General features: G+C 42.0%; 1 protein-coding gene across 4 annotated transcripts in view; it reads right to left on the reverse strand.

The window, feature by feature from the left end:
* Positions 1–27,810, reverse strand: part of LOC130290806 (caM kinase-like vesicle-associated protein) — a 99,564-nt gene that overhangs the window by 42,362 nt on the left and 29,392 nt on the right. The window contains exon 1 of one of the 4 annotated variants that reach the window (XM_056538894.1): positions 12,642–12,688. The exons of 2 other annotated variants lie outside the window; for them this stretch is intronic. In XM_056538894.1, the coding sequence (XP_056394869.1) occupies positions 12,642–12,651 (10 nt within the window). In that variant the 5' untranslated portion in view covers positions 12,652–12,688. Of the gene's footprint in view, positions 1–12,554; positions 12,585–12,641; positions 12,689–27,810 lie in introns of those variants that run through there. One more of the 4 variants, XM_056538897.1, reaches the window with a different exon arrangement.

Consider the following 27,810-nt stretch of genomic DNA (forward strand, 5'->3'; position numbering starts at 1 on the left):
TATTGGATGGTCAGATGTATATAAAGTCTATTGGATGGTCGGATGTATATAAAGTCTATTGGATGGTCGGATGTATATAAAGTCTATTGGATGGTCGGATGTATATAAAGTCTATTGGATGGTTGGATGTATATAAAGTCTATTGGTTGGTTGTATGTATATAAAGTCTATTGGATGGTTGGATGTATATAAAGTCTATTGGTTGGTGGTATGTATATAAAGTCTATTGGATGGTCGGATGTATATAAAGTCTATTGGATGGTCGGATGTATATAAAGTCTATTGGATGTCGGATGTATATAAAGTCTATTGGATGGTAGGATGTATATAAAGTCTATTGGATGGTCGGATGTATATAAAGTCTATTGGATGGTCGGATGTATATAAAGTCTATTGGATGGTCGGATGTATATAAAGTCTATTGGATGGTCGGATGTATATAAAGTCTATTGGATGGTTGGATGTATATAAAGTCTATTGGTTGGTTGTATGTATATAAAGTCTATTGGATGGTTGGATGTATATAAAGTCTATTGGTTGGTTGTATGTATATAAAGTCTATTGGATGGTCGGATGTATATAAAGTCTATTGGATGGTCGGATGTATATAAAGTCTATTGGATGTCGGATGTATATAAAGTCTATTGGATGGTCGGATGTATATAAAGTCTATTGGATGGTCGGATGTATATAAAGTCTATTGGATGGTCGGATGTATATAAAGTCTATTGGATGGTCGGATGTATATAAAGTCTATTGGATGGTCGGATGTATATAAAGTCTATTGGATGTCGGATGTATATAAAGTCTATTGGATGGTCGGATGTATATAAAGTCTATTGGATGGTCGGATGTATATAAAGTCTATTGGATGGTCGGATGTATATAAAGTCTATTGGATGGTCGGATGTATATAAAGTCTATTGGATGGTCGGATGTATATAAAGTCTATTGGATGTCGGATGTATATAAAGTCTATTGGATGGTCGGATGTATATAAAGTCTATTGGATGGTCGGATGTATATAAAGTCTATTGGATGGTCGGATGTATATAAAGTCTATTGGAACACTTGTGATTTCAATACCTGAGATATCACATTGGGGACAACAAGGCTTCAACTATGTTTCCCAGAAAATGGTACAATAGCATAAAATGAATACAAATACCATGGTAGTGCACATAAAAACTACTGTACACGGATGAAGTGGTGCTGTGATACAATTCTTAAATGCCCACATAATACTTCTCGAATGATATAAGCTTAGTACGCCCAAGTAACAATATATTACACTTCCCACCTAGAATGCCTAAATAATACCGCTATCCACTCTCAGTTATAATTAGTGCCAACCTACAGAAATACATTAACAGCGCCAAGACAGCTCGGTACAAGTGAGGGCGCCGCCGTGGAGGTGACTACCCCAACTATGTAGTCCTGGTTACCAGGTCCATGAAAAGGTTAATTTCACCTTTTCTCCACATAACGGATGAAATTGTTTAAAATCATTCTAACATGAAACGCGTCTGTGATCAGCGTAGCTTCTAATTAAATCACAGAATGCTCTGAGTCGAATGAAATATGTTACTCGCCAGAACGCAACAATTAAACCTGAAGTCATACGTCTTTTCCAAGGTGACAGAAATGAGACATAAAAGCAATTAGAATGGGATTCTGGGAATGGGAAGTGTCTTGTATAAATCTATAGGGCTGTATATTAGGGGAGGATGAGTCACAGGTATGTAAACTTATGCAGCGTGGCAAGGAGCGTTATCTTGCTAAAGTGCCAACTACCACCAGGGAGTCCCGCTACAATGTATGATGGTTAGGTGGGTGGTGCGTGTCACAGTAACCTCAGTGGTCTTCAACCTGCGGACCTCCAGATGTTGCAAAACTACAACTCCCAGCATAGCTGAACAGCCTAGGTCATTGTTTCCCCAACCAGTGTGCCTCCAGCTGTTGCAAAACTACAACTCCCAGCATGCCTGAACAGCCTAGGTCAGTGTTTCCCCAACCAGTGTGCCTCCAGCTGTTGCAAAACTACAACTCCCAGCATGCCTGAACAGCCTAGGTCAGTGTTTCCCCAACCAGTGTGCCTCCAGCTGTTGTAACACTACAACTCCCAGCATGCCTGAACAGCCTAGGTCAGTGTTTCCCCAACCAGTGTGCCTCCAGCTGTTGTAACACTACAATTCCCAGCATGCCTAAACAGCCTAGGTCAGTGTTTCCCCAACCAGTGTGCCTCTAGATGTTGCAAAACTACAACTCCCAGCATTCCCGGACAGCCGTTGGCTGTCCGGGCATGCTGGGAGTTGTAGTTTTGCAACAGCTGGAGGTCCGCAGGTTGGAGACCACTGCTCTACATAATGCTAGGACACAAGGTCTACAGCAGAACATTGCCCATCACACTGCCCCCGACGGCTTGTCCCTGCATCCTGGCGCCATCTCTTCCACAGGTAAGTGACTTACATGCACCCAGCAGTGATCCATCAGACCAGATGCCTTCTTCTTCCGTTCTGATGCTCATTCTATGTGCTTTTGGCGCAAGACATGGGTCAAAATGGGTGCACCTACTAATCTGCATCTACACACAGGGCCAGCTCCACCTGTAGGCAAAATAGGCAGCTGCTTAGAGCCCCCTTTGATGGGGGCGCCATTCTGCCCACCACAAGAAAGTTATTTCTCCAGGTCCTGACAGCCGCTAAGTTGTCACCCCAGTAGTAAAGTGATTACATGAGGAGGAGGTTTGTTACAGTGTGTCACCCCAGTAGTAAAGTGATTACATGAGGAGGAGGTTTGTTACAGTGTGTCACCCCAGTAGTAAGGAGATTACATGAGGAGGAGGTTTATCATAGTGTTGCATCCCAGTAGTAGATTACATGAGGAGGAGGTTTGTTACAGTGTGTCACCCCAGTAGTAAGGTGATTACATGAGGAGGAGGTTTATTATAGTGTGTCACCCCAGTAGTAAGGAGATTACATGAGGAGGAGGTTTATCATAGTGTTGCATCCCAGTAGTAGATTACATGAGGAGGAGGTTTGTTACAGTGTGTCACCCCAGTAGTAAAGTGATTACATGAGGAGGAGGTTTGTTACAGTGTGTCACCCCAGTAGTAAGGAGATTACATGAGGAGGAGGTTTTTTACAGTGTGTCACCCCAGTAGTAAGGAGATTACATGAGGAGGAGGTTTGTTACAGTGTGTCACCCCAGTAGTAAGGTGATTACATGGGGAGGAGGTATGTTACAGTGTGTCACCCCAGTAGTAAAGTGATTACATGAGGAGGAGGTTTGTTACAGTGTGTCACCCCAGTAGTAAGGAGATTACATGAGGAGGAGGTTTATCATAGTGTTGCATCCCAGTAGTAGATTACATGAGGAGGAGGTTTGTTACAGTGTGTCACCCCAGTAGTAAGGTGATTACATGAGGAGGAGGTTTGTTACAGTGTGTCACCCCAGTAGTAAGGAGATTACATGAGGAGAAGGTTTATTATAGTGTTGTATCCCATTAGTAGATTACATAAGGAGGGGGTTTGTTACAGTGTGTCACCCCAGAAGTAAAGCAATTATATGAGGAGGAGGTTTATTTTAGTGTTGCATCCCAGTAGTAGATTACATGAGGGGTTTGTTACAGTGTGTCACCCCAGTAGTAAGGTGGGGCATGTCAATGGGAGGAGTCAAGGAGCGGCAAAATTAGCTTTTGCCTAGGGTGGCAAAAATCCTTGTGCCAGTCCTGCCTACACAGTCCTGCATACTGCAATGCCCCGTGTATTTTGACACCTTATAGCCATTAATATGTTTTCTATCGATTTGCTCATCTGTGGTTTTGGCTAGTCTTCACCCCCACACACATCAACAAACCTTGGGTGCGTATGACCTACTCACCAGTTCTCTGGTTCCCCTATCTTATCTATTTCTGATATAGGTAAGATACCGGGAAGATTCCACAAGACCATCTGTTAGACCGGCAGGCGATGATCTGACCCCTGGAGTCTACACATCACAACCTGGCACTGGTCAAAGTCCCTCAGACACTTACACTAGGCCATGTCTCCTGCTTTCAGCACATCAACTTCAAGAACTCACCATTCACTTGGTGACAAGGTCTCCCATCGCTTGATAGGTGACACTGTCACAAGTGCTACACAATTTACAGTGCTGCTTGAAAGTTTGTGAACCCTTCTGAATTTTCTATATTTTTGCATAAATTTGACCTAAAACGACATCAGATTGTCACACAAGTCATAAAAGTCGATTAAAAAGAGCCAAGTGACTCAAATAAGTAAAAAATATTCGATTTGGTAATGTATTTGAGGGAAATGATCAAATGGCAAATGTGAAAAATGTTCACGTCAGAATGATGGCGCAGAAAATCTCCATGTGGACATTCTGCATTCCGTGGGAAGTCCATAGAAAGAATGGACATAACCACTGTTTTGCGGACATCAGAATTTGAATTTCCGCACTAGATGTTTCCGTCGTGGAAATTCTGCTATGTGCACAGCGCAACAGAATCCCATTGAAACCAATGGAACTCTGCGGCTGCGAAATCTCCGTGCGGAATTCCACACGGAAATTCTGGCGTGTGAACATAGCCTTAAGATTAGCAGATAATTTTATGGTGAATGTACAGTAAAGACAATCAGGTGTGAGTGGGCGACCTGTTTTTTTTTTAAGATGTATTCACAATTTCCAATTCCATTCCAATATTCAATTTTTGCAATTAAAAACCTGAATGTGTGAACAGAGCCTTAGGCTGTGTGTTCACACTTAGCATTCAATTAGCTATAAAAATTGCACAAGTCTACTGCCATTTGCAAATTATGCATATCATAGTACAATTGTGCTATTTTTACTATTGTGCTATATTAATAGCTGTGCAATTGTGGTGGTATTGGAAGGAAAGAGACTTCTGAGGACTTTAGGAGAGTTGTTTATGCTTGTCAGGGCGGTAAAGGTTAAAAACAAAAAGGTTACAACCACTTAAAGGGATACTCCGGTGGAAAACTTTTTTTTTTTTAAATCAATTGGTGCCAGAAAGTTAAACAGATTTGTAAATTGCTTCTACTAAAAAATCTTAATCCTTCCAATACTTATTAGTTACTGAATACTACAGAGGAAATTCTTTTCTTTTTTGGAACACAGAGCTCTCTGCTGACATCACGAGCACAGTGCTCTCTGCTGACATCTCTGTCCATTTTAAGAACAGTCCAGAGTAGGAGAAAATCCCCATAGCAAAACATATGCTGCTCTGGACAGTTCCTAAAATGGACAGAGATGTCAGCAGAGAGCACTGTGCTCGTGATGTCAGCAGAGAGCTCTGTATTCCAAAAAGAAAAGAATTTCCTCTGTAGTATTCAGCAGCTAATAAGAACTGGAAGCATTATGATTTTTTTAATAGAAGTAATTTACAAATCTGTTTAACTTTCTGGAACCAGTTGATTTAAAAAAAAAATAAAGTTTTCCACCGGAGTACCCCTTTAAATAGGTAATTGAATGGAAGGGGAGGTCCAGCTCTCGGGTGGATTGCTGTTAAAACATAGCTTTTACTGTCTTATATTAAAAACATGGAAAACAAAAACACCTAATAGTGTGTTAAAAACAGCGCAGTGACGCGTTTTGAGCTTAGGGTAAGCTCTTAGTCATGGCAAAAGTAACACAATACATTGAAGGTTTATATAAACTCATAGGTAAAGGGAAAAGATTAACACGTGAATACCCGCGAGGTGCCGGGCGGCAGATTTACCGTGGCGACTGATCCGGTCATTCCTAGCTGCAATACATACAAAACCTGGTGTGGATATTGGTGCCGCAGCTGACAGGGCTGCAGTAGCCCTTAGCCACGTTGCATGAGAACATGACGTAGCCAGTTGAAAAATTGATGGGTCTGCACAGCCCATGTACACATGCACGCACTGCGGCGGACATTCGTACGAGTTGTTGACGAGAAATATTCCAATGTTTAAAGGGGTACTCCAGCGCTAAGACATCTTATCCCCTATCCAAAGGATAGGGGATAAGATGCCTGATCGCGGAAGTCCCGCCGCTGGGGACCCCTGTGATCTTGCACGCAGCACCCCGTTACAATCAGTCTCCGGAGCGTGTTCGCTCCGGGTCTAATGACTGGCGATCACGGGGCCGGAGCATTGTGATGTCACAGCTCCGCCCCTGAGTGACATCACGTTCCGTCCCCTCAATGCAAGCCTATGGGAGGGGGCTTGACGCCCCCTCCCATAGGCTTGCATTGAGGGGCGGAACGTGATGTCACACGGGGGCGGGGGATAAGATGTCCTAGCGCCGGAGTACCCCTTTAAGCACATGCCATTGCCACAATGACACGTGCAGAAGACATAATAAACCGTAGCGTTTCTGTAATGTATACATGAATTATATCATATGCAACTGATGAAGATGTAAAATACTGTATCGAAAAACTGGCACCAGTCCACGGATCATGTCAATAACACACATAAATTATCTGAAAGGGCTTAAAGGGGTACTCCAGCGCTAAGACATCTTATCCCCTCTCCGAAGGATAGGGGATAAGATGCCTGACCGCAGGGGTCCCGCCGCTGGGGACCCCCGTGATCTTGCACGCAGCACCCCGTTACCATCAGTCCCCGGAGCATGTTTGCTCCGGGTCTGATGACTGGCGATCACGGGGCCGGAGCATTGTGACGTAACGTCCCCACCCCCGTGTGATGTCACGCTCCGCCTCCTCTATGCAAGCCTATGGGAGGGGGCGTGACGTCACAATGCTCCGGTGTGAGGTGGATTTTTCAGCTGTCACGCCCCCTCCCATAGGCTTGCATTGAGGGGGCGGAGCATGACGTCACACGGGGGTGGGGCGGTGACATCACACGGGGGTGGAGCCGTGACGTCACAATGCTCCAGTGTGAGGTGGATTTTTCAAACCCATGCAAAAGTCGGACCGCTCCTCCCAGAGATCGCCAGTCATCAGCGAACATGCTCCGGGGACTGATTGTAACAGGGTGCTGCATGCAAGATCACTGGGGTCCCCAGCGGCAGGACCCCCGTGGTCAGGCATCTTATCCCCAATCCTTTGGATAGGGGATAAGATGTCTTAGCGCCGGAGTACCCCTTTAATGGCTTATCGCCCAACATAGATCAACTGTGGACCACACATAATAGGACCTAACAATGTGGACCACACATAATAGAAAGAAAAAAAATTCAAAAAAAGGGGGGGGGGGGGGAACAAGAGAAAGAGCCAAAAGTATACAAAATATAAAATGATGCTAGAAAGAATAGCTCTACAGATGTAAGAATGCCTAGGGTGAGTTTTTTTTTTTTTTAGAGAACCCAATCTAATACATGTACATTAAATCGTTACGGTAGTTGAGTCCGTTTGGTACACAGGAGTCCAGGGACAATATTCAAAATGCCTCCAGTGTAAAACCAAACGGGCCCAGTCTCCTCTGTGGCGGGGTTGCTGGACTCTCTCAATCCCCGTAATTTGTATACAGGATGAATCCCCCAAATTCCCATCTCTGATGTGTTTTGTGAGTCCAGAGGTGGACCTAGTGCCCATAGCAGCTTCAGATGGTATAATGTCTCTCATATGTTCGGCTAATTTTCTTGTAGTGCACCCTACATACTGGAGTGCACAATCTTTACAAATGGCCAGATATACGACATGGTTGGTGCTACAATTGATAAATACATTTAGTGGTAGTAGATGTGAAAGTTTTTGTGATAAATTTACAGGTGGAACAGCGTGACTGGTTACATTTATAGGATCCAGTGGTAGATAGCCCAGTATTTTTGGCCATTGTCTCCTGGTACTCGCTAGGTGACAATCTGGTGACGATCTGGCTCGTCTGGCCACAGACCTGACCCCAGTTTGTAGAATACTTGCAGTGGTAGAGTCCTGATGTAAAATGGGCAGATGTTTTTGGATGTTCTTGCGTATGTTATCAAAGTCCACGGAATATGGTGTTGAGAAGGTTAATTTTGACTGGGACTGTTCTGAGCATTGTTTTTGGTTTTTAGATGTACCGTACTTTGTAAGTAATGGGCTCTGGTTTTGCCATCAGCTATGGCTTTTGCTCTGTGTAGTACTGTAAGTTGATATCCACGGGTTTGTAAGCGTTTTCTGATGTCACGCACAGTATTGTCATATATTTCCATTGTTGAGGATTCTCTCTTTGCCCTCACGTACTCTCCTATAGGTAGGTTCCTCACTGTGTGACATGGGTGACCGCTTTTTGCATGGAGAATTGTGTTGCCCGAAGTTGGCTTACGGTACATGCTAGTATTTATAACAGTGTTTTCGCAGTCTCCAGTCAAAGTAATGTCCCAAAAAATGTACGGTGTTATTTTCCAAATTACAGATAAACTTCAAATTAAAATCATTGTGATTCAGATATTCAAAAAACAAAACTGCCGCCCTGTCTGCCGGATCGTGCTAAATCTGCCGCCTGGCACCTCGTGGGTATTCACGTGTCAATCTTTTCACTTTACTTATGAGTGTATATAAACCTTCACTGTATTGTGTTACTTTGCCATGACTAAGAGCTTACCCTAAGCTTGAAACGCGTCGGCGTGCTGTTTATAACGCACTATTAGGTGTTTTTGTTTACCATGTTTTTAATATAGGACAGTAAAAGCTATGTTTTAACAGCAATCCACCTGAGAACTGGACCTCCCCTTCCATTCAATTACTTCATACAGGAAGCGTGGTTTATAAAAGTCCACTAGGTCACAAAAGAACCCAAAGCAACTAAAGGCATTTCTCATACTAACTTATGTGCACCATCAGAAGGAAAAGAACATTGCTGCCTGTCTGCAGTTTGCTAAAGATGACCTGGACAAGACAGAAGGCTATTGGAACATTATTTTGTGGATGGATGAGACCAACCAGTTTTTGGTTTAAATGAGAAATGTTAAGTTTGGAGAAAACACTGGATTCTATGATAAAAATCTCATACCATCTGTGAAACAAGGTGATGTTAGTGTCATGTTTCGGGCCTGTTGCTGTATCTGGGCCGGGAAGACTTAACGTCGATGGAACAATGAACTCTAAATTATACCGAAAAAGTTCAAAAGGAAAAGGTCAGGACATCTGTCAGTGAGCTGAATTTTAAGAGAATTGGTTCATGCAGCAATACAAGTCGTTCTACCAAAGAATGGTTAAAGATGAATAAAGGTAAAAGTTTGTATACAGCAAAAGTCAAAAGTCCTGAACCTTACCCAATAGAAATGTTATGAAAGCCCCTGAAGCGAGCAGTTCATCATCATAGAGCTGAAAATGATTTGTACGGACGAATGGACCAAAACTCTTCCGAGTCGATGCGAATGACAAATCAATAACTATTGGAAGTGTTTGGATGTAGTTATTGCTGCACAAGGGGGTCATACAAGGTAATAAAAGGTTCACATACTTTTGCCATTCACAGATATATGATATTGGATCATTTCCCTCAATAAATAATTAACCTACTTTTAAGCCAAATTTATGCTGAATAATAGATAAAATGCTGAGAAGTTCACAAAATTTGAAGCCCCGCTGTATGATGCTCGCTTCACCTACGTTATGTCTGATTTTTGTAACTACTTTGGTTGGAGCAAGAATCTGACCTGTAAACCTTCAATCAGCAGTAAAATATGAAACAGCAACAGCAGAAGTGATTTCCCAAGTGTAAACCTGTTATATTACTCCGTGAATTTAATAATTTATGGTCTTTTATCACACATTAAACATTTGCTGTTTTCAAGAAGTTGAAAATCACTATAAACAGAGCTTGTCCCTTCCTGCTAACACACACACACTGTCCCCTCCACTCACTATATACACAGCCGTCCCCTCCAGTCACTATATACACAGCCCGTCCCCTCCAGTCACTATATACACAGCCCGTCCCCTCCAGTCACTATATACACAGCCCGTCCCCTCCAGTCACTATATACACAGCCCGTCCCCTCCAGTCACTATATACACAGCCCGTCCTCTCCAGTCACTATATACACAGCCCGTCCTCTCCAGTCACTATACACACAACCCGTCCCCTCCAGTCACTATATACACAGCCCGTCCCCTCCAGTCACTATATACACAGCCGTCCCCTCCAGTCACTATATACACAGCCCATCCCCTCCAGTCACTATATACACAGCCCGTCCTCTCCAGTCACTACACACACAGCCCGTCCCCTCCAGTCACTATATACACAGCCCGTTCCCTCCAGTCACTATATACACAACCCGTCCCCTCCAGTCACTATATACACAGCCCGTCCCCTCCAGTCACTATATACACAGCCCGTCCCCTCCAGTCACTATATACACAACCCGTCCCCTCCAGTCACTATATACACAGCCCGTTCCCTCCAGTCACTATATACACAACCCGTCCCCTCCAGTCACTATATACACAGCCCGTCCCCTCCAGTCACTATATACACAGCCCGTCCCCTCCAGTCACTATATACACAACCCGTCCCCTCCAGTCACTATATACACAGCCCGTCCCCTCCAGTCACTATATACACAGCCCGTTCCCTCCAGTCACTATATACACAACCCGTCCCCTCCAGTCACTATATACACAGCCCGTCCCCTCCAGTCACTATATACACAGCCCGTCCCCTCCAGTCACTATATACACAGCCCGTCCCCTCCAGTCACTATATACACAGCCCGTCCCCTCCAGTCACTACACACAGCCCGTCCCCTCCAGTCACTATATACACAGCCCGTCCCCTCCAGTCACTATATACACAGCCCGTCCCCTCCAGTCACTACACACAGCCCGTCCCCTCCAGTCACTATACACACAGCCCGTCCCCTCCAGTCACTATATACACAGCCCGTCCTCTCCAGTCACTACACACACAGCCCGTCCCCTCCAGTCACTATATACACAACCCGTCCCCTCCAGTCACTATATACACAGCCCGTCCCCTCCAGTCACTATACACAGCCCGTCCCCTCCAGTCACTATATACACAGCCCGTCCCCTCCAGTCACTATATACACAGCCCGTCCCCTCCAGTCACTATATACACAGCCCGTCCCCTCCAGTCACTATATACACAACCCGTCCCCTCCAGTCACTATATACACAGCCCGTTCCCTCCAGTCACTATATACACAACCCGTCCCCTCCAGTCACTATATACACAGCCCGTCCCCTCCAGTCACTATATACACAGCCCGTCCCCTCCAGTCACTATATACACAACCCGTCCCCTCCAGTCACTATATACACAGCCCGTCCCCTCCAGTCACTATATACACAGCCCGTTCCCTCCAGTCACTATATACACAACCCGTCCCCTCCAGTCACTATATACACAGCCCGTCCCCTCCAGTCACTATATACACAGCCCGTCCCCTCCAGTCACTATATACACAGCCCGTCCCCTCCAGTCACTATATACACAGCCCGTCCCCTCCAGTCACTACACACAGCCCGTCCCCTCCAGTCACTATATACACAGCCCGTCCCCTCCAGTCACTATATACACAGCCCGTCCCCTCCAGTCACTACACACAGCCCGTCCCCTCCAGTCACTATACACACAGCCCGTCCCCTCCAGTCACTATATACACAGCCCGTCCCCTCCAGTCACTATACACACAGCCCGTCCCCTCCAGTCACTATATACACAGCTTGTCCCCTCCAGTCACTATATACACAGCCCGTCCCCTCCAGTCACTATATACACAGCCCGTCCCCTCCAGTCACTATATACACAGCCCGTCCTCTCCAGTCACTATATACACAGCCCGCCCCCTCCAGTCACTACACACAGCCCGTCCCCTCCAGTCACTATATACACAGCCCGTCCCCTCCAGTCACTATATACACAGCCCGTCCTCTCCAGTCACTATATACACAGCCCGTCCCCTCCAGTCACTATATACACAGCCCGTCCCCTCCAGTCACTATATACACAGCCCATCCCCTCCAGTCACTATATACACAGCCCATCCCCTCCAGTCACTATATACACAGCCCGTCCCCTCCAGTCACTATATACACAGCCTGTCCTCTCCAGTCACTATATACACAACCCGTCCCCTCCAGTCACTATACACACAGCCCGTCCCCTCCAGTCACTATACACACAACCCGTCCCCTCCAGTCACTATATACACAGCCCGTCCCCTCCAGTCACTATATACACAGCCCGTCCCCTCCAGTCACTATATACACAGCCCGCCCCTCCAGTCACTATATACACAGCCCGTCCCCTCCAGTCACTATATACACAGCCCATCCCCTCCAGTCACTATATACACAGCCCATCCCCTCCAGTCACTATATACACAGCCCGTCCCCTCCAGTCACTATATACACAGCCCGTCCCCTCCAGTCACTATATACACAGCCCGTCCCCTCCAGTCACTATATACACAACCCCCGTCCTCTTTTTAAGTCCGTGCGCCTTTTTTGTAAATATGGCGCACGGCTGTCTAAAAGAAAGCAAAAAAAAAAACCTGTATAAAAAGCTTCTTCTCACAGACCACATTGCTAAATCTCCCCCACAGCCGGTATATTTTCTACCATCACATATTCCCTCACTCGGTACCTAGTAGCTGATGCACAATTAATGCAGATAGACAGACATGTGCATAAATAAACACATTTAAACATTTACAAACACTCCGTTACGCACGCGCTGGCATTACTTTCCCGCCATCTGCCCTGGCAGCTTCACAAAAGCTTCGGGTGGGGGTGGGGAGGGGGGTGACATCGCTCCTGTGAGGAGTTCAAGCGACATAAAAGATGCCAACAGCGACCGGAGGACGGAGGCCGCGATACGCTAAGGAGACCAGCTATGTGCACAGCAGACGTCATCACTACAAAGGCTTAGATACACCGGCTCATGAATTTTACCACACATGACAGGCTTAGATACACCAGCTCATTAGACATTATCAGACTTCATAGGCTTAGATGCAGCAGCTCATCAGACTTCATCGGTATCACAAATTAAAGATTAGATACACTGCTCAGCAGAGAGGTTCAGGAGTGATAGGATTAGATACACCAGCCTGAGGCTAAGGTTACCAGGCTACAGCTGCAGGCCGAAGGCATACATGATCTTGTGGACGGCAGCCATTATACAACAATTATAATAAGCGCTACAATAAGGTTGTAATGTACGGCTAACTATATAGACAATATGACATGTAATCGGCTTAGATACAGAAGCTCAGCTATTATGCCATTCAGGTGTTGGGCTGGCTGATACTGAGAGACATTAAAGGGGTACTCCGCTGCTCAGCATTTTGAACAAACTGTTCCAAACGCTGGAGATGGAGTCGGGAGCTCGTGACATCATAGCCCCGCCCCTTCATGATGCCACACCCCGCCCCCTCAATGCAAGTCTATGGGAGGGGGCATGACGGCACATGATAGACTTAAAGGGGTACTCCACCCCTAGACATCTTATCCCCTATGCAAAGTATAGGGGATAAGATGTCTGATAGTGGCAATCCCACCACTGGGGACCCCCGCGATCTCCCCGCTGCACCCGGCATTCGTTTAGAGCGTCGGGTGCAGGGCCGGAGGCTAGTGACGTCCTGGCTGCACCCCGTTAGTGACATCACGGCCACGCCCCTCAATGTAAGTTTATAGGAGGGGGCGTGACAGCCCTCACGCCCCCTCCCATAGATTTGCAATGAGGCGGCGTGACCGTGGATAGGGGGATAAGATCTCTAGGGCCGGAGTACTCCTTTAAAAACAGCAGCCTAGCAGACAGTGGCACGCACGTTAGGCTTAGATACACAGGCTCACAGTATCACAAATAATTAGATACAGTATCTGATTAGATATTGTTGCACATTAGGGTTAAAATGGCGGCTCAGAAGATACATACACCATAAAACGGCACCAGAAAGATGGCCGTAAATCTTCCCTACAGTCCTCAAAGACTGTATCACACATGAAAGGCTTAGATACACCAGCTGTATCATGTCTGGAGAAAACGAAGCATTTATTTCTTTTTCTTGAGTATTCTACAGTAGATCGCTGCTTCTAGGCATATATTCACACTCTGTGACCGCGGTCTGTCCTGGTATCTCGCCAAGGACATCTTGTCCCTGCACCGCGCTCCTGAGCCCCCCCCCCCCCCCTGTCATTTTCACCAATCCCCTGTTAAACCCTCATCCAGCTGCACAATGTTCCCGACTGGCAGTAAAGCGGGTGATTTATCCTGCGGTTTATCTCCCACTTTATAGTTTGCCTCCACAATATCATTTCTTCCATGTTCTCGGGTTGTACAGATGTCTGTCCACAAGGCTTCAGCGCCGTCTGTAAATCCTCACTGACACGTTGACATTTTCTCCCATTGGTATTTATTGTCCCTGTCGTTTTCTTTACTATTTCTCACCGGCTTCTTTGGGTCACCAGATAAATGTATCCAGATGAATAATTAAAGAGAACGTCACATGATCTTGTTACATTTTATAATCCTCCCAGGTCATGATAAACCACCCCCGGCCTTTATTTTTTATTATTTGTTAGTTTTCTACCTTGATATTGTTCTGTATTTTCTGCTTAGTCAGATTCACAGACTGGGAAGGGGGCGTTCCCCAGCAGGCTGTGACATCATCTGAAGCCATACAGGGGAGAACTTCCTCCCTCACTCTGCTACACACAGCCCAGAGCAGATCAGTGTGATATGAGCTATGATTGGATAAGGCTGCACCCCCCATCCCCACCCCCCTGATTTTGGACTTCTGCCAGGCCAGTAGGAGTCAAAAGTCTGTGCAAGAGATGGGGGGAAATGTGCTCTGGACAAGTAGGGAGACACCAAGTGGCAGCTTTTTAACGAAAAATAAAACATAGAAAACTTTTTTTTTTTGCAAATATAGAGCAGCATAGGCTATTATTAGAGACTATTGCAGAGGTCCTTGTGTATGTATTGTGCTTACCTGTTTTAGCTGATGTGGCAGACATAGGGTAACAAACATATTGATTCTATTTCATCACTGAAATGATTTCCTAATGCTGCCTACATTTCCCATGAAGCCTCTGACTTTGCAGAGAGAGAGAGAGAAAGGGGGTGGAATCTGATCACTGCATCTGATCATCTAGTTAAAGTCTATTCAAACGGCAGAATTTCAGCTTGAAATTCCGCAAGCGGAAATTCAGGAGTGTGAATGGGAGTGCGGAATCCCATTGAAGTCTATTGGGGTTTCATTTAAGGCGGAATTCCGCAAGCGGAAATTCTGCCGTGTGAATAGACCCTTAGGCTGCAGGTACTGGAGGTCACCAAAAGTGAACTGATTAGACTCATTACTGAGTTTAGGTCAGTTCACATTATGTGCAGTTTTGATGCATTTTCTTATTGAAAGTGTGTGAGACCTATTGCCATGAGAAAGTGATTTGACTTATAATCACAATTTTGGCATTTTATGAAGATTTAAAGTATTTGTGCTGTGTTCACACATACCTAATTTTCCACACAATTATACTACGTTTGGCTGTGGTTTTGCTGCGATTTTCCAAAACTGCAGTAAAAATAATACAAGTAGAAGCATTTTGCAACGATTTTGGGAAAGTCACGGCAAAAGGAAAAAGAAAAGGAAAAGGAAAAAATGTAAGAAAAACACAAAGTTCAAACCTAGTCTTACAGGAGGTGTTTAACTACTATATATCTTGATCCCATAGAGATAGCAGCAGTATACAGATAGATCTGGAGGGGAGGTGTATAACTACTATATATTCTGATCCCATACAGATAGTAGTAGTATACAGATAGAACTGGAGGGGAGGTGTATAACTACTCTATATCCTGATCCCACAGAGATAGCAGCAGTATACAGATGGAGCTGAAGTGGAGGTGTATAACTATGATATATCCTGATCCTATAGAGATAGCAGCAGCAGTATACAGATACAACTGGAGAGGTGGTGTAGGACTACTATATATCCTGATCCTCTAGAGATAGCATCAGTATACAGATAGAGCTGGTGGGGAGGTGTATAACTAATATATATCCTGATCACATAGAGACAGCAGCAGCAGTATACAGATAGAGCTGTAGGAGAGGTGTATAACTTATATATACCCTGATCTCATAGAGATAGCAGCAGCAGTATACAGATAGAGCTGTAGGAGAGCTGTATTACCAACATATATCCTGATCACATAGAGATAGCAGCAGCAGTATACAGATAGAGCTGTAGGAGAGGTGTATAACTTATATATACCCTGATGTCATAGAGATAGCAGCAGCAGTATACAGCTAGAGCTGGAGGGGAGGTACATGACTACTATATATCCTGATCCCATAGAGACTTCTGACTCTACTATTGCTGTAGTGGTTTGTATTGCTGCTATATTTGTGTATCATGCATTGTCCGTTAACTTAGTTATTGCATTTGCACTTTACTCAACTCTTTACTGGTCTGACTTTCAGTTAACCCATTAGTGACTCTGCATATTGTTTGTTACGTTACCATACATACTGCCATCAGATCCATATAGTATTTTTTACTTATTGCTATTGTTGCCTAGTACAACATTATAGTCCCGGGCATGTCGCCCTTTTTCTGGTATCCATTTTAATGAGGTTTTATATGTATATTGTCATTGTTATACTTTCTTGAGTAGCTCCAGTTCTTTTTGGTATATACTGTCCCATAGAGATAGCAGCAGCAGTATACAGATGTTCCTTGCTTCAAATAATCCCATTTTGCTGCAATTTGTGAATGAATTGGGATGAAAATGTTCAATTTCCCCACAGCGCCACCACAGGTAAAATGAGTCATTACACAATGCATATTGAAATCAATTGGGTGTTCATGCAATGAAGGTTAGTGGCGCTTTAAGAAATTGTTCTTATTAATAAGGTTAGACTGCTACAAGCCATTTCTTACAGACCGCCATTATCATAAATTCCTAAAGGTTCTATAAATGTGCGAAATATTACGAATACGATGGCAGCCGAGAATTAGGTTCAGGCGCAATTTATTTTTCAATAAACAATGTAAAAAACGTGTTGCCCCGAGCGAGACCATCAATAACCTGCATATTGTCGTCTGCTTCACAAGGGATTCTTAGCAAATATTACAGTGTAATAAGAGTCTAATGTGAGATGAGATGGCGGATGACACAGACAACATTCTACATATATGTATTGTATATACTTGTATATTCATGTATTCTGGTACAGAGAAGCAGTATTATAGTAGTTATATTCTTGTACAGAGAAGCAGTATTATAGTAGTTATATTCTTGTACAGAGAAGCAGTATTATAGTAGATATATTCTAGTATATAGGAGCAGTATTATAGTAGTTATATCCTTGTATATAGGGCAGTATTATAGTAGTTATATTCTTGTATATAGGAGGCAGTATTATAGTAGTTATATTCTTGTATATAGGAGGCAGTATTATAGTAGTTATATTCTTGTATATAGGAGGCAGTATTATAGTAGTTATATTCTTGTATATAGGAGCAGTATTATAGTAGTTATATTCCCGTATATAGGAGCAGTATTATAGTAGTTATATTCTTGTATATAGGAGGCAGTATTATAGTAGTTATATTCTTGTATATAGGACAGTATTGTAGTAGTTATATTCTTGTACATAGGAGCAGTATTATAGTAGTAATATTCTTGTACATATGAGGCAGTATTATAGTAGTTATATTCTTGTATATAGGAGGCAGTATTATAGTAGATATATTCTTGTACATAGGAGCAGTATTATAGTAGTTACATTCTTGTATATAGGAGGCAGTATTATAGTAGTTATATTCTTGTATATAGGAGCAGTATTATAGTAGTTATATTCTTGTATATAGGAGCAGTATTATAGTAGTTATATTCTTGTATATAGGAGTAGTATTATAGTAGTTATATTCTTGTATATAGGAGACAGTATTATAGTAGTTATATTCTTGTATATAGGAGGCAGTATTATAGTAGTTATATTCTTGTATATAGGAGCAGTATTATAGTAGTTATATTCTTGTATATAGGAGCAGTGTTATAGTAGTTATATTCTTGTATATAGGGGGCAGTATTATAGTAGTTATATTCTTGTATATAGGAGCAGTATTATAGTAGTTATATTCTTGTATATAGGAGCAGTATTATAGTAGTTATATTCTTGTATATAGGAGGCAGTATTATAGTAGTTATATTCTTGTACATAGGAGCAGTATTATAGTAGTTATATTCTTGTATATAGGAGCAGTATTATAGTAGTTATATTCTCTATATATAGGAGCAGTATTATAGTAGTTATATTCTTGTATATAGGAGCAGTATTATAGTAGTTATATTCTTGTATATACAGTAGGAGCAGTATTATAGTAGTTATATTCTCTATATATAGGAGCAGTATTATAGTAGTTATATTCTTGTATATAGGGGGCAGTATTATAGTAGTTATATTCTTGTATATAGGGGCAGTATTATAGTAGTTATATTCTTGTATATAGGAGCAGTATTATAGTAGATATATTCTTGTATGTAGGAGCAGTATTATAGTAGTTATATTCTCGTATATAGGAGCAGTATTATAGTAGTTATGTCCTTGTATATAGGAGCAGTATTATAGTAGTTATATTCTTGTATATAGGAGCAGTATTATAGTAGTTATATTCTTGTATATAGGAGCAGTATTATAGTAGTTATATTCTTGTATATACAGTAGGAGCAGTATCTTAGTGTGTATAAGGTGCTGGATTACAATAGTTATATTGTTGTACATAAGTTTTACCTAGTTTATGCCCGGGACCTTGAAAAACATCTTACTGGAGATTCTGTCAGAACGGATGTAAACTTTGCCCATCAGAAGGCATATAGTGAATAAATGAAAGATGGCAGAATGTCTATGTGTCCACTTAATGTACACAAGTTCAGTGCCCGGCTTTAGCTATGGGCTCTGTAAGGTAACAAGACGCCGCAGCTTCTCTGAGAGCCGGAACCTTTTCTGCTGTAGGCTGCATAGACTCTCCTGGGAGGGCGCTGAGCTGTCAGACAGGACAGACGGGGGAACCAGAGGAGCAATAAAGGATACAGGGAATGGAGGGCACAAATTAAATTAATATAGGGAGAGAAATAAAGCGGGGGATGGAAGACATTGCAGGGATGTGGTGTGTGCTACGTCTAAGGTGGTGAGCATAACCTGTTCTTGTTGGCGGGGGATAGGCTTCTGAGTGCATCAATATACAACTAGTTTATTCACAAAATGATGAGGAAGAAATTATAGACGGGATCAGGAAAAAGCAAATATACTAAACAAATTCTTCTACACTGTGTACACCAAGGATAATGAAATGCCAGGTGAAATACAGTGAAATAAGGTAAACTCCCCAGTACAGGTCACCTGTCTAACCCAGGAAGAAGTACAGGTCACCTGTCTAACCCAGGAAGAAGTACAGTGCCGCCTACAAAAAATCTAAATAGACAAATCATCAGGTCCAGATGGCAATCACCCCCGTGTTCTGAAGGAATTAAGTATTGTAATAGACAGACCTCTGTTTTTAATATTCAGGGACTCTATAGTAACAGGGACTGTTCCCCAGGACTGGCACATGACAAATTTGGTGCCAATATTAAGTACCCATTTAATCCCAATAGTGGAGAATAGATGGGAGGTTACTAGTCATGTTTAACACCACTTATACTCAATAGACTCATGCCATTAGAACAAACATTGCATAGATGAATAGAACAAGCGAATATATAAAACATTGTAATATATCTTATTAGACAAAACATTGCTTCTTTCTCCTGTTATCAAACTTTTTCCCTCTACCCCCTCCTGTAGATCAAATATTCTTTTCTGAAAATCAGCTCAGCTTTATTCTGTGTCTGCAAGACAAGCAATACAAGTCTATGGAGGGGGGAACTGAAGACAAGCAATACAAGTCTATGGAGGGGGGAACTGAAGACAAGCAATACAAGTCTATAGAGGGGGGAACTGAAGACAAGCAGTACAACTCTATGGAGGGGTGAACTGAAGACAAGCTGTACAACTCTATGGAGGGGTGAACTGAAGACAAGCTGTACAACTCTATGGAGGGGTGAACTGAAGACAAGCAATACAAGTCTATGGAGGGGGGAACTGAAGACAAGCAATACAAGTCTATGGAGGGGGGAACTGAAGACAAGCAATACAAGTCTATAGAGGGGGGAACTGAAGACAAGCAGTACAACTCTATGGAGGGGTGAACTGAAGACAAGCTGTACAACTCTATGGAGGGGTGAACTGAAGACAAGCAATACAAGTCTATGGAGGGGGGAACTGAAGACAAGCAATACAAGTCTATGGACTGGGGAACTGAAGACAAGCAATACAAGTCTATGGAGGGGGGAACTGAAGACAAGCAATACAAGTCTATAGAGGGGGGAACTGAAGACAAGCAGTACAACTCTATGGAGGGGTGAACTGAAGACAAGCTATACAACTCTATGGAGGGGTGAACTGAAGACAAGCAATACAAGTCTATGGAGGGGGGAACTGAAGACAAGCAATACAAGTCTATGGAGGGGGGAACTGAAGACAAGCAATACAAGTCTATAGAAGGGGGAACTGAAGACAAGCTGTACAACTCTATGGAGGGGTGAACTGAAGACAAGCTGTACAACTCTATGGAGGGGTGAACTGAAGACAAGCAATACAAGTCTATAGAGGGGGGAACTGAAGACAAGCAATACAAGTCTATGGACTGGAGACTGAAGACAAGCAATACAACTCTATGGAGGGGTGAACTGAAGACAAGCAGAACATATCTATGGAGGGGGAACTGAAGACAAGCAATACAAGTCTATGGACTGGGGAACTAAAGACAAGGAGTACACATCTATGGAGGGGGGGGGGAATAAAGACAAGCAATACATGTCTATGGAGGGGGGAACTGAAGGCAAGCAATACAAATCTAAGGAGGAGGGGGGTGACTGAAGTCAGGCAATACATGTCTATGGAGGGGGGACCGAAAGACAAGCAATACAAGTCTATGTACTGGGGAACTGAAGACAAGCAATCCTTGTCTATGGAGAGGTTACTAAAGACAAGCAATACAAGTCTATGGAGGGGGGAACTGAAGACAAGCAGTACAAGTCTATAGAGGGGGGGGGGACGGGACCGGAAGACAAGCAATACAAGTCTATGGACTGGGGAACTGAAGACAAGAGATACAACTCTATGAAGGGGTGAACTGAAGACAAGCAATACATATCTATGGAGGAGGAAACTGAAGACAAGCAATACAAGTCTATGGACTGGTGAACTAAAGACAAGCAGTACACATCTATGGAGGGGGGGCTAAAGACAAGCAATACATGTCTATAGAGGGGGGAACTGAAGGCAAGCAATACAAATATAAGGAGGAGGGGGGTGACTGAAGACAAGCAATACATGTCTATGGAGGGAGGAACTGAAGACAAGCAGTACAAGTCTATGGAGGGGGGACCAGAAGACAAGCAATACAAGTCTATGTACTGGGGAACTGAAGACAAGCAATACAACTCTATGGAGGGGTGAAATGAAGACAAGCAATACATGTCTATGGAGGGGTAACTGAAGACAAGCAATGCAAGTCTATGAAGAGGGAACTAAAGACAAGCAGTACACGTCTATGGAGGGGGAACTGAAGACAAGCAGTACACATCTATGGAGGGGGGGGGACTGAAGACAAGCAATACAAGTCTATGAAGGGGGAAACTAAAGACAAGCAATACATGTCTATGGAGGGGGGAACTGAAGGCAAGCAATTCAAATCTAAGGAGGGGGGGGGGTGACTGAAGACAAGCAATACATGTCTATGGAGCGAGGAACTGAAGACAAGCAGTACAAGTCTATGGAGGGGGGACCGGAAGGCAAGCAATACAAGTCTATGGACTGGGGAACTGAAGACAAGCAATACAAATCTAAGGAGGGGGGACTGAAGACAAGCAATACATGTCTATGGAGGGGGAAACTGAAGACAAGCAATACAAGTCTATGGAGGGGGAAACTGAAGATAAGCAATACAAGTCTGTGAAGGGGGAACTAAAGACAAGCAATACATGTCTATGGAGGGGGGAACTGAAGATAAGCAATACATGTCTATGGAGGGGGGAACTGAAGACAAGCAATACAAGTCTATGAAGGGGGAACTAAAGACAAGCAGTACAAGTCTATGGAGGGGGGAACTGAAGACAAGCAGTACAAGTCTATGGAGGGGGGAACTGAAGACAAGCAATACATGTCTATGGAGGGGGGAGTATGGAGCTTCACCACAAGAACTGGATTATAGGTGGCACAGGAGAGGCTGAAGTCTGTCCTCTGTGCAGAAGCAAGCATGTTACAGGCAGAGTCCAAACTAGAGCTCATTGCAAGGAGAAGCAGAGGTGATTGGTTGGCAGTCACCTTAGATCAGTGTTTACCAACCAGTGTTCCTCCAGCTGTTCAAAACTACAACTCCCAGCATGCCTGGACAGCCAAAGGCTGTTAGTCATACTAAGCTTTGTAACTGGTGGAGAGGCCGCAGGTTGGAGAACACTTAACTACAGTGAAAACTAAAATAAATTATTTGGTCCCCTGCTTATTCTGATCAAAGGTTTAACAGTGAGAAACAGAATAAGAACAAAACAATCCAGAAAAACACATTGCAAATAAGTTATGAATTGATTTGCATTTTACTCAGTGAAATAAGTATTTGACCTCCTATCAATCATCAACATTTCTGGCTCCCTGGAGTCTATTATACAGGTAATGAGCTGAGATTAGGAGCACTCTAATTCTGGCAAATAAAGCCTTTCTTTAGCACCATTATCTGAGTCCATCTCAGTTCATGGTAATATAAGAACCCTCCGTGGAGAAGCGCCTGTACAAGCAGCCATTTTCCTCCTCACCTTCCTGAGGACATCTCGTATCCACTCTAGGACTATGACAGAGGACCACGGCAGACTGACGGGCAGCATTCCACATCAATCAGTCACAAATAAGTGACAATAGGCAGATTACGGTACAGTGACCCCCTGACCTACGATGGCCCCGACATACGATCATTTCAACATACGATGCTTTTGTATGTCGGGGCCATCGCATAAACGGCTATCCGGCAGCGCAGACTGCTTCAGCTGCCGCCGGATAGCCGTTTACGGTGCCCCGTGTGGTCCGCTGATGATCACTTACCCGTCCTTGGGGCTCCGGCGCGTCCTCTTCGGGATCCCCTGCATCGTCGGCGCTCTCCATCATCATCATCACGTCACTGCGCACGTCGTCCCATCATCCAATAGGAGCGGCGTGCGTAGCGACGTGATGGCGGCGACGGAGAGCGAGGATGCCGGGGAAGCAGAGCCCTTGCCGGAGTGTCGGGGACACACTGGTGACGCGGCGACAGCGATGGAAGGCGACATCAAGGGAGCCGTGGGGACACGTGAGTATAACCTCCAATACAAGTGGTCTTCAACCTGCGGACCTCCAGATGTTGCAAAACTACAACTCCCAGCATGTCCGGACAGCCGTTGGCTGTCCGGGCATGCTGGGTGTTGTAGTTTTGCAACATCTGGAGGTCCGCAGGATGTAGACCACTGTCGTATACTTTACATTGCACGGATCCCTCAACATACGATGGTTTCAACAAACGATGGTTCATTTGGAACGGATTACCATCATATGTTGAGGGACTCGCAGTACAGCACCACTAGGTGAGCACACATTAAAGGGGTACTCCGGTGAAAAACTTTTTTTTTTAAATCAACTGGTGCCAGAAAGTTAAACAGATTTGTAAATTACTTCTATTAAAAAATCTTAATCCTTCCAGTACTAATTAGCTGCTGAATACTACAGTGGAAATTCTTTTCCGTTTGAAACACAGAGCTCTCTGCTGACATCATGAGCACAGTGCTCTCTGCTGACATCTCCGTCTATTTTAGGAACTGTCCAGAGTAAAAGGAAATCCCCATAGCAAACATATGCTGTTCTGGACAGTTCCTAAAAATGGACAGAGATGTCAGCAGAGAGCACTGTGCTCGTGATGTCAGCAGACAGCCCTGTGTTTCAAACGGAAAATAATTTCCACTGTAGTATTAAGCAGCTAATAAGTACAGGAAGGATTAAGATTTTTTAATAGAAGTAATTGACAAATCTGTTTAACTTTCTGGCACCAGTTGTTTTACAAAAAAAAAGAAAAAAAAAGATTTTCACCGGAGTACCCCTTTAAGATGCTACCGGTGACGGCAATCACAATACCCACGATGCATCGGTTTACTACTCCTTAGCACAAATAACACATTTAATTAGAACTAATAAGGGCGAAGCTTTAAGACAAGAACTTTTTGGGGCCGGGCAGGGTCATTGAACATAATTAAATAGTGATAGAGGCCGGAGATCAAAGTCTTCCTACTACTTCTAGAACGCCGGATGTCTTCCTCCGAGTGAATGGGACTATCAGGGGGTCCTTGCTCTGCATATAGTAACATATATATAAACTACAGTGACTTCCCTATTCCCACTTGCTCTAATTAGCCGAATGTTTTCAGCTCAAGTTAAAAAAGGAATCTTGGCTGATACATAGATGATTTACCTAAAGTCATGGGGGAGCAATTACTGTGCGCAGGACTGTCGGCTCCGCAGCCACCAAATGAACAAGATTCCTGGTCTAGAAATATACCCCGTATCATCATCTCACCGTCTATAATTAGAGATCTGCCATCTGCCAGGACGCGGAGGAAAACAGCAGCTAACACGTTCGCCAATAATAATCTGGAGATCAGGATCCAAATTACGCAGGTCGGGAACCCGAACGATGTAATTGGACAATGAGCGATTTCTCCAACAAACAGACGCCCTTCATGTCCATCATCTCCGATTATATACACAGTCAGGAATTAGCGTAATGGCTTATTACCAGACTAGTGGTCTCAAACTGTGGCCCTCCAGATGTTGCAAAACTTTAACTCACAGCATGCCGTTGGCTGTCCGGGCATATTATTGTACATAGGAGCAGTATTATAGTAGTTATATTCTTGTATATAGGAGCAGTATTATAGTAGTTATATTCTTGTATATAGGAGGCAGTATTATAGTAGTTATATTCTTGTATATAGGAGCAGTATTATAGTAGTTATATTCTTGTATATAGGAGCAGTATTATAGTAGTTATATTCTTGTATATAGGAGCAGTATTATAGTAGTTATATTCTTGTATATAGGAGCAGTATTATAGTAGTTATATTCTTGTATATAGGAGCAGTATTATAGTAGTTATATTCTTGTATATAGGAGGCAGTATTATAGTAGTTATATTCTTGTATATAGAAGCAGTATTATAGTAGTTATATTCTTGTATATAAGAGCAGTATTATAGTAGTTATATTCTTGTATATAGAAGCAGTATTATAGTAGTTATATTCTTGTATATAGGAGGCAGTATTATAGTAGTTATATTCTTGTATATAGGAGCAGTATTATAGTAGTTATATTCTTGTATATAAGAGCAGTATTATAGTAGTTATATTCTTGTATATAGGAGCAGTATTATAGTAGTTATATTCTTGTATATAGGAGCAGTATTATAGTAGTTATATTCTTATATATAGGAGCAGTATTATAGTAGTTATATTCTTGTATATAGGAGGCAGTATTATAGTAGTTATATTCTTATATATAATAGCAGTATTATAGTAGTTATATTCTTGTATATAGGAGCAGTATTATAGTAGTTATATTCTTGTATATAGGGGGCAGTATTATAGTAGTTATATTCTTGTATATAGGAGCAGTATTATAGTAGTTATATTCTTGTATATAGGAGACAGTATTATAGTAGTTATTTTCTTGTATATAGGTGCAGTATTATAGTAGTTATATTCTTGTATATAGGAGCAGTATTATAGTAGTTATATTCTTCTATATAGGAGCAGTATTATAGTAGTTATATTCTTGTATATAGGAGCAGTATTATAGTAGTTATATTCTTGTATATAGGAGCAGTATTATAGTAGTTATATTCTTGTATACAGGAGCAGTATTATAGTAGTTATATTCTTGTATATAGGAGCAGTATTATAGTAGTTATATTCTTGTATATAGGAGCAGTATTATAGTAGTTATATTCTTGTATACAGGAGCAGTATTATAGTAGTTATATTCTTGTATATAGGAGCAGTATTATAGTAGTTATAGTCTTGTATATAGGAGCAGTATTATAGTAGTTATAGTCTTGTATATAGGAGCAGTATTATAGTAGTTATATTCTTGTATATAGGAGCACTATTATAGTAGTTATATTCTTGTATATAAGAGCAGTATTATAGTAGTTATATTCTTGTATATAGGAGGCAGTATTATAGTAGTTATATTCTTGTATATAGGGGGCAGTATTATATTAGTTATATTCTTGTATATAGGAGCAGTATTATAGTAGTTATATTCTTGTATATAGGAGCAGTATTATAGTAGTTATATTCGTGTATATAGGAGCAGTATTATAGTAGTTATATTCTTGTATATAGGAGCAGTATTATAGTAGTTATATTCTTGTATATAGGAGGCAGTATTATAGTAGTTATATTCTTGTATATAGGAGCAGTATTATAGTAGTTATATTCTTGTATATAGGAGGCAGTATTATAGTAGTTATATTCTTGTATATAGGAGCAGTATTATAGTAGTTATATTCTTGTATATTTGAGCAGTATTATAGTAGTTATATTCTTGTATACAGGAGCAGTATTATAGTAGTTATATTCTTGTATATAGGAGCAGTATTATAGTAGTTATATTCTTGTATACAGGAGCAGTATTATAGTAGTTATATTCTTGTATATAGGAGCAGTATTATAGTAGTTATAGTCTTGTATATAGGAGCAGTATTATAGTAGTTATAGTCTTGTATATAGGAGCAGTATTATAGTAGTTATATTCTTGTATATAGGAGCACTATTATAGTAGTTATATTCTTGTATATAAGAGCAGTATTATAGTAGTTATATTCTTGTATATAGGAGCAGTATTATAGTAGATATATTCTTGTATATAGGAGGCAGTATTATAGTAGTTATATTCTTGTATATAGGAGCAGTATTATAGTAGTTATATTCTTGTATATAGGAGCAGTATTATAGTAGTTATATTCTTGTATATAGGAGGCAGTATTATAGTAGTTATATTCTTGTATATAGGGGGCAGTATTATAGTAGTTATATTCTTGTATATAGGAGCATTATTATAGTAGTTATATTCTTGTATATAGGGGGCAGTATTATAGTAGTTATATTCTTGTATATAGGAGCTGTATTATAGTAGTTATATTCTTGTATATAGGAACAGTCATATAGTAGTTATATTCTTGTATATAGGAGTAGTATTATAGTAGTTATATTCTTGTATATAGGAGACAGTATTATAGTAGTTATTTTCTTGTATATAGGTGCAGTATTATAGTAGTTATATTCTTGTATATAGGAGCAGTATTATAGTAGTTATATTCTTGTATATAGGAGGCAGTATTATTGTAGTTATATTCTTGTATATAGGAGCAGTATTATAGTAGTTATATTCTTGTATATAGGAGCAGTATTATAGTAGTTATATTCTCGTATATAGGAGGCAGTATTATAATAGTTATATTCTTGTATATAGGAGCAGTATTATAGTAGTTATATTCTTGTATATAGGAGCAGTATTATAGTAGTTATATTCTTGTATATAGGGGGCAGTATTATAATAGTTATATTCTTGTATATAGGAGCAGTATTATAGTAGTTATATTCTTGTATATAGGGGGCAGTATTATAATAGTTATATTCTTGTATATAGGGGGCAGTTTTATAGTAGTTATATTCTTGTATATAGGAGCAGTTTTATAGTAGTTATATTCTTGTA

The sequence above is a fragment of the Hyla sarda genome, chromosome 9 (genome assembly GCF_029499605.1).
Source record: "Hyla sarda isolate aHylSar1 chromosome 9, aHylSar1.hap1, whole genome shotgun sequence".
NCBI lineage: Eukaryota > Metazoa > Chordata > Amphibia > Anura > Hylidae > Hyla > Hyla sarda.